We start from the raw sequence: 13,255 nt of genomic DNA, 5'->3' as shown, positions 1-13,255 counted from the left end.
TAATGTTTAATTTGAATAATCCAGTTCGATATGAATATTAAATTAGCCTTACTAACGAATCCACGTGAATAGGTGAAATCGAAAGTAAATCAAAATTTACATCGATCCTTTCGTCGATATCCGTTTAATAATAACATTTTAAATAACAAAATCGACAGCAGCTTTACAGAACAACACGATCGAATAAATATTCCAGTAAACTCATTTTCTACCATTTTCTGTTTGTAATATTTCAAAAGGCCAATCTTCCCAATCTTATTCATTCGTATTTGTTTCAACAGTACCAAAACATTTACGAGTCGTGAAAAATCATAAACAAACAACATTGTAATTTCCATGTACCAACGTGTAAAAACATCTGCCAAAAATATGGTTATTTCACCATTACAAGGTCAATAACATAAACTGTCACGTGGTACATGCGATATAATGATACTGCGCAGAGTATGTAGGACAAACTCTTTTGTGAAATACAATTTTTATTCTACAATACGTTACTCGTATTCTGTTTGCAAAGCTTTCCACCACTACGTTATTTTCTATACATATATCTGAAATACAAGTTATGAGATCTTATGCGAGTTAGGCAATTTAGTGTGATCATTCCCAGATATGCTAATCATCGCATTGGACTCACAGTTTTGGTCTCGGAAATATTCTTTGGCCAAAACAATACTCGTTCTTTCAGAACGAAAATAGAACATGGCTGGCTTGCTGAGTATTAAATTTACGAGTTTTTCGGGATCATCGATCGTATCTGCAACATTGACTCGCGTGTTACAATCGCAAACAGGAGTAGATAAGAGATTAACGATAATGAACGTCAAAGATCATTCTGCTGGAAAACAATGGAAATAAACGACAGATTAATATATATATCTTCTAGCAACCGAGTGTGATGTTGCGGTCACAGCTTCACAATAGGATTCGATTGTATCGATAAACGAACAAAACGATGGCGAACGTATCGCAGATTTGATCGATTCGTGAAACTCACCAGCTTAACACGATCCTGCTCGCTTAACTCTACTACACGGAAAGAATTGTTACGAACGGTATTCGTTACGACAAATTGAGTTGAGAATGCTCACCGGCGAATTCTAACAGAGCTAAAGAGAACTTGAAAAAAGTTTCTCAACGCCTCCACGATGGATACTTCACATTTGGTTGTGCCTATTTGAAACTGGCGAAAATTTAAAAGGCAGTACGAAAGATAAATTTCTTTGCTACGATAATAGTAGAATCCTCTTGAACAAGTAAATGTAACAAACAAATGGTTTCTGCTAGAAATACAAAATAGTTATAAAAAAAATTACGGTTATATGCGAATGCGTTTTACACAAAACCGATGTTTCAACGTTCGGTATAAAATTTTGCTTCGTTACTCGTCTTTCTTATTCAGTGAAAAACGAGGAAAGAAAAAAGGGAACGGAATACGAGGAGAGTGAATAACACAGAAATGAATTGGAAATCTCTAGCGAAATTGATAAAAGGAAACATTGATTTCAGCTTCGCTGCACACGCCAGGCGAACACTTATAATTCATAAAGTTGAATAGATTGTACATATATGTAACTTTGTTATGAAACTGTAAAGCCATTACAATTTGCATTGCGCTACTAAAACGCGTCAATATGTGGTATATATGCGCATATGCGAAACTGTGCATACTCTCGTTCACGCATTGTGGCTGATCAAAACCAAACATACCCATCTACTGCTAACTAGCAAGTTCAAATATTAAAGGGATTTACAGCTAATTCTGTTAGTGAAATTGCAACGCTGACCAGGCAGAATCATAGAGCGAAGATCTGAGGAAAACTGGTGGGAAGTGAACATTCTTAATCAAATTTCTCGGTTTATTCTTTCTCGATTCTTGGAGATAATTGCGATGCTTAAAAGAACTTCGTTTCTGTTAATGGAAAGTTTGGAAGATCTAAACTAGAAAGCAACGCGAGGAAAAACGAAAACACGGCGAACAATCAAAAATTTAATTTTATATAGAAGCATCATCTACGGAAAATATTGTTTCGGTAAAAACTGTTCCACTTAGCAACACAAAAGAAATAAATCAACGATACAATACTCATCTATTGTGTCAAGAAGGGAGGATTGGTAGCGCGTATTTATAGCATGAAAAAGAAATTTCTGATAAATAGCATTCAGGACAGAAGGAAATTGCATTACCGTCGATGTCTTACACACTTCGCGATAACTATACATGCGAAACGCAGACCGTGAAATATTGGAAATCGTTCGATCAACCGACGGAAGTTTCACAACAATTACAAGAACTAATTCAAGTTTATCGATTAACAGTTCATGTCATCAGAATTAGTAATAATAATTAAAGAGGATGAAAAGCAAATTAAAATAATCCACGATTGGAAAGGAAGTTAAAAAGACTAATGGTAAAGTTTACTCGTGATACATTTCGCGTCGCATAATCAGGTCACGTAAAAATATATTTTATATAGGCGTATAAATTACTTTTCTCGGTGGCGTTTGACAACTTTTATAAAATTGTTACGCGGAAGCTTTAATTAGTACATTCTCATCCGTTGACGTAGTTCTCGGAAGATGTATTATTATAAAATATCTGAATAAAACTGAACACACGAGAAAGAAATATTTAAAAACGCGAGGATTGTACGAAGACAGAGAAGAAAATAAATCATTATTTTTGATAATTGCAATGCCTAAGGCATTTTTATTAGCTACAAACTTATTAATTGCTAATTAATTACGGCGAATTCAAAGTTTATTTGAAATTTCTCGAAATATATCTTTTCTGTAGCGAATTCTACGTTTTATATCAAATACATCTGTCCTGATTGTACGTAGTTCGCTAAAATTTCCTTAACATAAATATCGACTCTATACATACTTCTTTCCTGATTTCACTGTTTTACGATAAATTTTATAATGGACAGATTAATATTCGAATTTCGTACCTTTCAATCACAGTGCCGCTTTTTCCGCAGACAGCTTTGCACATTATGGAATTAAAATCGCGTAGTGACAATAAAAAAAATTTTCAGAGCAGAAATGTTCGCTATAGAATTATTTGATTGGAAGTAATTGAAAGCGTATACGGACGTATAGGCGTTGCTCATTTCGTCGAAAAACAAACGTACAGCCCTCGGTACACGTTCAATTATTGACCAATGAAGTAAAATAAGTATTCGTAGCCTGACTGTTTTCACTTCGCTAAATTTCGGCCAATCTATTTTTCTTTTCTCTTTTACAATTATTTCTTAATTTCTTCTTACTCGTGTATGCTGTTCGTTCTTACGAGTAAAGTAATTGCGTCAAATATATTTAAGTAAATTACTTTGATTACGTTTTAACGGACCAAACACGAATTTTTGATTGATGAAAATTTGCAACTTCAATATCTCATTTTTTACTGATCTATAGAAAAGTTCAAAATGTTATATTCTCGTTCAAAAGAAATCAATAAAAAAGTAATCGCGTGACATTTCTGATTCTCTAATATTACGCTAAATTATTACATGTCGTTACCATTAAAAACTATGCAAGAGGAATATTGACATTTCCAAAAATATATTTTAAGAATTGTCCTTTCCTTCTCCGAAAAATTAGGTGTCCTTGTAACGAAAGATAAAACGCATGTACTGTCATTACCTTGTTCGCCAGCTCGCACGAGGACTATCTCATGAATCGTCAGCAGGATGACGGTAAGCCCGAAGATAGTGTACTGTAGATAGCGCCACATCTCCGAAAACGAGAAGGGCCAGTCCCTACGTGCTGTCCGGATGGCCCTTCATTCCCCCTTTCAACGAATATCCCTGTGCCAAGGAAACGTTAGCCAGGGAAAAAACGATTCATCGATTCCCAGCTGTTCGTCAGATCTGTAGCCGTATATCCCGACGCAAACACCACTCAGACGGATAACCGTAGCTACTTCGATCCCTCCACCGTGGCGACATTAACCGATCTCACGATGGAATGCTAAATGAACTGCTTTAATTAGCCAATTTCGCTCAGCAAAGGGATTTTATACTCTTCTTTAGCTTTAAGTCGCTACTACAGCTTCGTCTAATCAGTGAACCAGTCGGTCCTAATGAATCGAACATCTTGAACGCTTGCCGCGATATTTAAAAGTATTTTTTATTTTAATTATTACGATTCGTTGTATTTTCCATTCGATGATTACTTGCGTCTCAAAAATCTTCTTTACGGAAAATGTTCAGTTACGACGTTAACAGGTACAGATGTGGTTTGAACAAACGTATTACCACTTGAATCATCGAAATCAAATATTGGTTCGTGTAGGTAACGTCTATGTTATTCACTCGCGATTAGTTCACGATTCGTTTACCGTTTAGCGAAAAATTAACTTTTTGTTCGTTGGTTTATCATGACCAATTCGAAAGAAACGACATCGTGTTCACGCTCAAGTTCCTTTCCGATATACATCATCTATGGTAACTCGGCAGCGGTTTACGATCGTAGAATCGAAGCTCCACTTCTCTTTCGTTAGAAGCAATCAGATTCCTTATTCATCTAAAATTTAACGATCAGCCTGGAGGTCCTGTTTTAACGATTACCAAGTTTCACTAGAAGCTTATGCTCCTCGAAAATGTACGAGACTCGCATCCTTGATGGTGGCTGCGAAAATCGCGGGAAAACCAACGAAGGCAGACGAGGCACCCAGAGCCGTGAATAAACTGCGATACACTATGTTCTTTCTTCTCTCCAATATTTCACAATACATTCATTCCAGAGAATCGAATTAATCGAATACTCTTAACACGAGGAGGAGCTCGTTCGAAAATTCGTCGCAAGATCACGAAGATCAACATGTGACGCAACAGCAATACACTTTTCTTTTCAGAATATCGACAGAAACACTACATACACTTGTTAATAATTTTATGTCCCTCGTTCGATTATACTGAACGAACAAAAGTACATGCGTGCAAGGATATAGTCGCCTTGTGCAAACGATACGCGATGATCGTCACGAATCCATGAGATCGCTGGCGAACGTCATCATCTTCGCCGCGTGGCGGATAAAAACGACCGGAACGGAGCGCGGTAAACGATGTAACAAAGAGACGAGCGAGTGACAAGCGAGGAAAGAGGAGATAGTTGCACGCGCGAAAACGAGAAGAGTTCGCGCAACCGAATGCGAGCGCAGTGGCACGAACGGTTCGGTAAACTCGCCAAGCGCTTCTTCGAAACACGGAGATCCGATCGGAGAGCCGAGCAGAGACGACGGTAGCCGTGCGGACCCGAGTGAAGGGATCATGCGACTCAGCTACTGTTAGGCGCCTCTATCCAGCCACCCCCATCGTGAAACGCCTGTCCGGTTGCGCCGTGGCACACTGATAGCACCGCCACCTCCCACCCTTACACACCTATTGCTCCAGATACATGCGCTATCTTCTTATTTTACTTATTACTGTTTCACAACGGTTCATCCCATCCGTTCGCCCTGATCACAATATATCGCACGTTGCTCAAAACTTATGAAAAATCAGGTGAAACGAGGGTGAATCGTTGCATGTGACTCGCGCTTCTTCTCAATTCAAAATCGAGTTTCACGATATTTTCTGGGATGAGGCACAAGTGGGTCGTGACATTTGTTCTTTGCGTAGTCGATTAAACCGAGGCAATGAGATGATAAGTTAAAACGCTGAGAACGACCGATAACGATGGATGTATCGTAGTAAGGAATCCAAATTGAAAAAGGCATGAAAATGAAAGAGTTCGATGAAGGAACGCTGACGGTGTGAGCAACAGCTGGGATTCTTTGCGTTCTCATAGCCTCATAACGACGAATCCGTAAAGCAACGAGCGTCGTAAATCAAAACGAGCCTGAAACAAGCAGGTACTAGATGCGAACGTAATACAACTCGGACTGCTCTCGTTATAAGCCTGTTGTACCAGTATTAAACCGAAGTGTGAAACTACGTGTGATCGCTATGCTCCAGCAGCTGTTATTGCCAGATGCAATGAACCGAACGCGTGATCATGGATACAAGCCGAAAACCATAAAGTAACAACATAGCTGGCTGTGTTGGCCGATTTAACGCTCTTTTTAACTAATTCACTTTAATTTACAACCTATCCGTTTCGCTGCGCTCTTGTACTGCAAGCTGTTTTATAACAGTTACGATTCTGTCGGCCCGAACATCGAAACGAATTTCGATGTTTTATCTTTTTCAATTCTTCGTTTTACGTTACATCGTCGTGTACGTTGTGCCATATTTGGCAACAAAAAGGAACAATCGCAGTTACAGCTGACCTCTGGGCTTAATTATCCAATTTACCAATATCGATGATTTATTTTCGTTTAAAATGGATTAAACTGGGTCACCACGACCAACTTTAGGAATAAAACCACGCGTGGTATTCGTGTCATTAATTTTTTAACGATCTGTTTAATTTTCAAACATTTGTGTAAAACTGTAGCTGTGTGAAAAACCGAACATTTCGAAAACATTTCCGTTTAGTGCAAAAGCCTGTAACTAATTGTAAGGTATTGAAAACAAACCCATCGTTTTGTCGTTATCATTTTGCAAATGTATATTTTTCGCTAACGTACACCTACGCGTTGTCAAAATAACTGCAATCGATTTCGAATAAATTTCACAGTAAAACCGAATTCCCGTTGAGTTTCAGATATCGTTTCTTATAAATTATTATTCAAAATTAATTTCGTATTCCACGACTGCGAACTAGACTGGAAGATTCGACATTAAACTAATTGAACCAGAAAAATCGAAGTGGTATCGATGAAATACGGCATAAAGGCGATCGCGTAAGAATAAATCCGTGCAGCTTTCGATAATACACGTGTGAACATCGCCAACAAATAATTGAGCAAAGTCGCGCCGATAACGGACGCAGTTTGTCATTAGACGATTTAGTTCTCCTCGCCGTGGACAGCGTATCGTAAATTTGACATAAAATTTATGCGACAAAATTACAGTCTGATACAGAGTGCACGATACATACAGATAGCCGGCGTTATGATGCATGGACCCGGCACAGAATTAATCCAATAAAATATCAACGATACGCTATCCCGGAAATTCTATGTTATATAGTAACGCTATTACAATCCTATGCGCGTAAACATGTCACTTTTGCTCGAATCACAGTTTTCTCCTTCCTTTCTTCTTTTCCCTTTTTCTTTTTTCATTCTATTTAATTTCCATGGGTTTCACAAAGTCCATGAATTTACAATGATTTTTCCACGCGTTAAAAATGCCGTACCAATACTTAGGAAGACATATTACAGGCAGAATATGAAACATCGTCGCGCTGAAACTGATCTGAATTTAATATGCTCGGGAGCAACAGTGTTCAGGATGAAAAAATTGCATGGTTACAAAAGACAGGACGTATAAATTGAATTTTTACAGTATGAATAAAACATTTAACGTTTCTCGTGCTATATGATAGCGATATGTCTGAAATATTCGCGTAATAAAAATAATAGGTATAATTAGAATTCTTCTAAATAGATCTTTGATAGGTTTTACATATTCTCATTTCGTTGATGTCGGATTTAAGCCGAAGATGTTTGTCGTAATCTGTATTTATATAGCTCCGATATTTCCTAGATATAGGAGCTTTTGATATTTGTGAATGAACTGCAGTTGGTTATGATCCAAATATTTGGCAGAGCACGCAGCGGTGCTGCGATATTTATAAATTGAAAAAGAAAGAGGCGTGTGTCGCACACCGGATGCAATTTGGTCGCGTTAAAGCAGTAGGCACTTCCTGCAGTTTGACATGGTGATATTCACTCTGAAGCATTTCGCAGTCTGCCTCTAAACGTGAATATAAACTCGGAAGATCGAAATAACCCAACGCAATAATCAAAGTTTTGCAAAGATTTACTCGTTCTTAACATAATAATTTCCTATTCGTGTAAGTTCAAAAACAGAAATTCGGTGTATCTTTCACATATATATTCGTTCGCATTGTGTAGAATTTAATTATAAATTAAAATTAACAAACTTTGATTTAGATATCCGATTCCCTAACAATACGCGTAATTCACTGATAATAAATTCCAATTTCGAACGTATAATATTTATCTGTAACGTGTTACTTGTCTCACCTATTTAACATGCATTATGGTATTAGCCACTATCAAATTGTACCTCGCATTCGTAAAATTTATTATTCCATGTGTCTTGCAACAAAAATTCCTGTCTAAAGACTAGATCCACCTCAAGAAATTAATTTTGCCTCTTATGCTGCACGGAACATTACGGAGGAAATTTGTTTTTGCTCGGATGCATACTTAATGGTCTACCATCTACACATTTTTTCGCTTTCGCTTGTTCTTCCCACTTGTTTTCTTCTGTTTTTGCTTTTACAAACAGTTAATAGCGTGTTTCGTGATTTTATCTTTATGTTTGTATGTTATTTTATCAAACAATAAATTTTCACATATAATCGAGATAAGGAGAAAAGCGATATAAATGTTTAACGTGAATCTTGAAAAACAAAAGCAAACGAATCTACACGAATTTCAATATCGATATAACCGAGCTTTTATTACGTTTAAAAGGTCTAGGTCAAAATTGTCTAACCGATGAATCCACTGCTAGTATGCAATTCTGGTAGAACGTTAAAAAGTAAAAGACCCGACAGTTATCCTATAGGTACTCGTATCCACGAATATTCCCGTACATACTATGTTTCAATGGTACTGTTTTAACGAGAGAAACCCGACAAACTTTCCCGGTATGTTTGAGACATCTTTCTAAACAAAAAGGATTACATAAAAATAAGTCGATTTAACTCTGTTACGATGGCTATTTAGGCGATTATATTCTCATTTTGTTGGAGGCGATCTCCTTCTCTCTATAGTTGTTATACTTTATAATAATCGAAAAGTATTAAAAAGTATAAATTAATTTAGTCGATGGCATCCCTATGCAAGACCTTAGGATGCAATAGAATTGTTAAATAAAATTTAGGATCGTTGGTCAATGGATAGAAAGAACTGGATGATCTCTGTCTCACAGTCATCTGATCTATCCCCTTTAAATCTCATTCTATGGGATTGCACGAAACGGAAGGACAGACTTCAAGCCTGATACATTTAAATAGTTAATAACGAATATAACTTAACACAAGTTAAATCATTGAAATACGCCTGATTCTTATTTGTATATATCGATCGATCTTCCAAATGAGGATTATGTTGTTAATAACATTTAAATCTTGAAATAATATTCCGTACAAACATACCGGCGAATTTTGCAAATTTTCTCGCAGAATTATGTACTCGCGTTCATATACCATAAATACGAATATGCTTATACGAGATTAAGAACGAAGATTAACTTATGAATGCATGTTGGAGTTTATATGACATCAAGAACTCGGCTGAACAATGAAGCTCGAGTCCATCGTTTTACTGCGTCACGTTGAGTGAATTCGAAAAAGAAAAGGACTAGAGTCAATCATTTTGCGACCACTGTTCCCTTACGGTCATCGGCGTACTTCAAATGAAATTGGAATTTTCAACAATTTCGTCTCTGTTCCGGCTACGCCTCTTTTTTAACGTCGAGAGATCGATCCGCCTCCCCCTTCTCTTCATTTTTTTTTTTTTTTTTTTCGTTCCAGAAATCATCGTACACCTCGGCACACCAGACCATTTTGCGTGCACGAAACCATGTAAAGCCGCGGAGAGACTGAATATTTTCGCGTTTTGTTCCACGAGATTTTATGGCCAAATCAGTGTCAGACCTTGACGAGTGGAAACTTTTCAGACTGACCTATTGATACATATGTAGCTGCTTCATCCACGATCCTAGTCATCCAAATTTATCGATACCACGAAGAAACAAACATGGAAATTAACTGTACGCTTCAAATCGATTCTATAGATTGCTAAGCTTATAGATTTAAAAGAAACAGCTGATTAAAGTTTCAGAATTAGACGTTCGTACAAAAGCGACGACACTTTGTTTCCAAAAGTTGATCATAATAGACGCTATTCATAGACGCTCGTTATCTTCCAGCGATCGTAACGAACTGAATTCTCAAGCAGTCGTTAGATCTTCGTAATTTCAAGAAGCGGTAAAGTTGAAGACAAATAAATGAGAAGTAGAAATTGCTATGTAACTGATTCCTGTTTTAAAACAATAAACACGAACGAACGAGTTTATAACAAGTTGGGATATAGCTATCAAGAACAGCGAAATTATTGTTGATCCCCCTGACTGCAACGCTATCAAGATAAAACTCAATACTTAATAAAACTGGATACTCTATATAGATACGATCCAATTCAATCCAAAGCAGAGCAAATCGGTGAATTGCGTTCGAGCGTTGCTTATCGAAGTAATATAATTTTTGCCACGATGAATAGCGAAACTTTCTGCATTGATAAGCAAATATCTTGGGACTTGGCAAAAACAGATCAACGCGTACAGTCGGTGAAAGAGATACAACGAGGCGATAAAAGCGGTCAGGTGTTTAAATTTATATGCTTTGAGTTCCGAAACAGCACTTTAAAATGTAAGTGCAACAAAAATAGACGCCGCTGACACTCGAGTTTGTTCTGATAATCGAATAAAACAGTGCTTGAAGCAAATTCTAAATGTACGTAATTTTCTATCTTTTACACGATCGATACGTATCATATAGAAATTTTGCTGCCTGATGTTTAAATGTTTCAACAGGCTTACAACTTCTAATCTGTGTTAGCGCGCTTCATTATAATTGACAACATTGCTATATGGTTCTCACCGACTATGTATGACGTAAATATGTATATCAATACGAAAACGTATACAGTCTTGGATTTTGAAATTAGCTTGCAACTAGGTAACCGTAATTTTAAATCGCGGCAAGAGCCAGTCAGAATCAGCTGTCATAGCACGTTTTCGACAGGTACAGCTGCACATCCAGAACAAAACATGTATTCTCCATTCTGCCATCGAATATTCAGAGAAGCTTTTAACAATTCATCAATGCCGACGGTGGTCGGGCTTTACGTGTAACCCTTACCTAGGCATTTTACGATTTTCCTGTCAGCTACCCGTCAGGATGTATGACGGACACGTCGATCATAAAGCGAATCGATCCATTGTACGCGTAATTTTGTAAAAATTTGATCGTTTCGTCGTAGCCCCATAAAGCGCAACGATTTTTCCGAGAAGCGTCGAGAAACCTGGACAAACGAAGTACTGAAATGTCGAACGATTGATAGAAACACGCTTCTTCTGATTTCTCTCTACGTCGAAGTAATCCAAAAAGCGACTACAGCGAGGAAATCCTCTCGATACCGTACGTCGCACGTCTGCTGTTGCTTAACAATAAATATTTTCCCTGGAAAGCAGCTTTGCGTCCTTGCTGGCAAAGTTGCGCTATTCATAGTTGCAATATGTGTAAACTGTATGGAACAATACCCTTAAGTAGCTGTGGAAATAGCTCCAGTTCATGCGAGATATCTTATGCGAACAAAGATACATAATATATCGACTATGACAAGGGAAAACGAAACGAGTTATTACCACAGTAACATAGAAATACATCATTGAAAGATATTGTTGCGACAGACGCATTCTATCCAAAACGAATGGCGTATTTCGGGAAAAAAGTTCTTAGAAAGGAATAATCTTGATGGGTAAATTTTGCCAAGTTTCAGGGTCCTGCATCGTCCTGTTGAACGAACCTACGTTCGCTTTACGAAAGTGGCTTATTTTCGAATCGTCGAGCTATCAACTGCAATTCATAAATCGTGAAATCATGAATTAGCCGTCAAATTCTACGATAAATCCTAAAAACCACCAACTACGGTGTTAGAAGCAGATAAGCCAAACGCGAGTCTGAGAACTATTCAGAAAATCCTCTGACAAAAGTTTCGTCTAATATTCATGACAGCAAGCAAATACCTAAACCAATCAAAATGACAAAATGTCAGAAGCAGATTCACGTTCCGCAAGACCTTGGTCGTAAAAACATCTCTGCATAGGTATAGTAGGCAGTGATACCGGTTGATTAATTAAGTACGCGACGATAAGTCTGCCAACCTACTGGAAAGTAGTTCATTGTGATGATAAAATGGATCTGCCGGTAGCAGACCTGTAATTCAAGATAGTGAACGAGATCACGCCGAGGTATTCAATCAACTGTCGGCGGATAGACAAGGCCGCCATCCCCGACGAATTTCCAATAGACATTTAATTATCCTGGACAACGGGTGGCGGTACTTTTAAATTTTGCAGATGCGAAGCAACTTCCTGTCGCGGCTTCGACAGTCATATCGAATAGAGCTACATCCCAGCATTGCAACAAGATTCTCCTTGTAATTCGTCAACGAGTGATAGCACATCGACACGGGAATCTGATTGATGACAACGGTCTATCACGTTGTTCTCCTTTGTAATGAAACGTGGAAACTGAATGAACAGAGTCACAATGGTCGGTTAAATAACGTCGAAATATTGTACAATGGATCGACTTTTTCCCATTCGTTCAATTTGCAGGGTAGCAATATTAATCAAATTAGATTTTCGAATCTCACTAATTAGCGAAAGAATGAGGAAACTATTGTTTTCATTTTTCCTTTCTCTTACACGATTTTAAACTTTCGATCAAAATCGTACGTTTCTCCTATTTATATATAAGACAGCTGCGGAAGATTTCTTAGATAGAAAAGAATTATGAGTTAAGAGAGGAGAAAAGACAATATCTTACGGGAATACACAATATAGAAAAGTTTCCTTATACAGGAAAACTTTAATTATTCATTACTGACTTTAAAACTTTGTTTATTCCTTCGGAAATGCAATGTACTGTTTCTCGCGCGAACCACGAATATAAAGCAACTAACCAACGAGAAAGAGACATTTGGCAAGTCATACTCGACGAATATATTCTTGATTGTTTGGCTCTAGCTAGTTCCACGACGTGACGTAAGATTTACGAGTTGATCTACGAAAAGCTCTGTATTCCGTACGAAAGTGGCGTTATGAAAGCCTATGCAGGGTGCTTCGTTACACGACGAATACCACAGAAAGCAAGAGGCGCGAGATGTATTTCCTTTTTCATTGCCGTGGACGAGCTGACAGGAAAAGAAGGAAGCTGAGAATCTCGACTAACGAGGAAAATCGGGGCCATGAAATTCAAACAAATACAAATAGAGAACACTAGAGAACACTGGAGAAGCTGGCACGCTTCGAATGCTTCAGCGTCTGGTTTGACCTGTCTCTCAACACATTCGGTGTAACCCGTAAGAATGAAGTGC

At 37.7% G+C, this 13,255-nt stretch overlaps 1 protein-coding gene across 1 annotated transcript in view; it reads right to left on the bottom strand.

Annotated features, from left to right (window-relative positions):
- LOC138184902 (alkaline phosphatase) overlaps nucleotides 1-5,270 on the bottom strand; it is a 243,450-nt gene extending 238,180 nt beyond the window's left edge. Inside the window, exon 1 of the mRNA XM_069123343.1 lies at nucleotides 3,649-5,270. Coding sequence (XP_068979444.1) covers nucleotides 3,649-3,739 — 91 coding nt within the window. The 5' untranslated portion in view covers nucleotides 3,740-5,270. The remainder of the gene's footprint in view (nucleotides 1-3,648) is intronic.
- Between the last annotated feature and the right edge of the window lie 7,985 nt (nucleotides 5,271-13,255).

Source organism: Bombus flavifrons, chromosome 11 (assembly GCF_040668555.2).
Source record: "Bombus flavifrons isolate JBK064 chromosome 11, iyBomFlav1_principal, whole genome shotgun sequence".
NCBI lineage: Eukaryota > Metazoa > Arthropoda > Insecta > Hymenoptera > Apidae > Bombus > Bombus flavifrons.
This window is presented reverse-complemented; position numbering and strand designations above follow the sequence as displayed.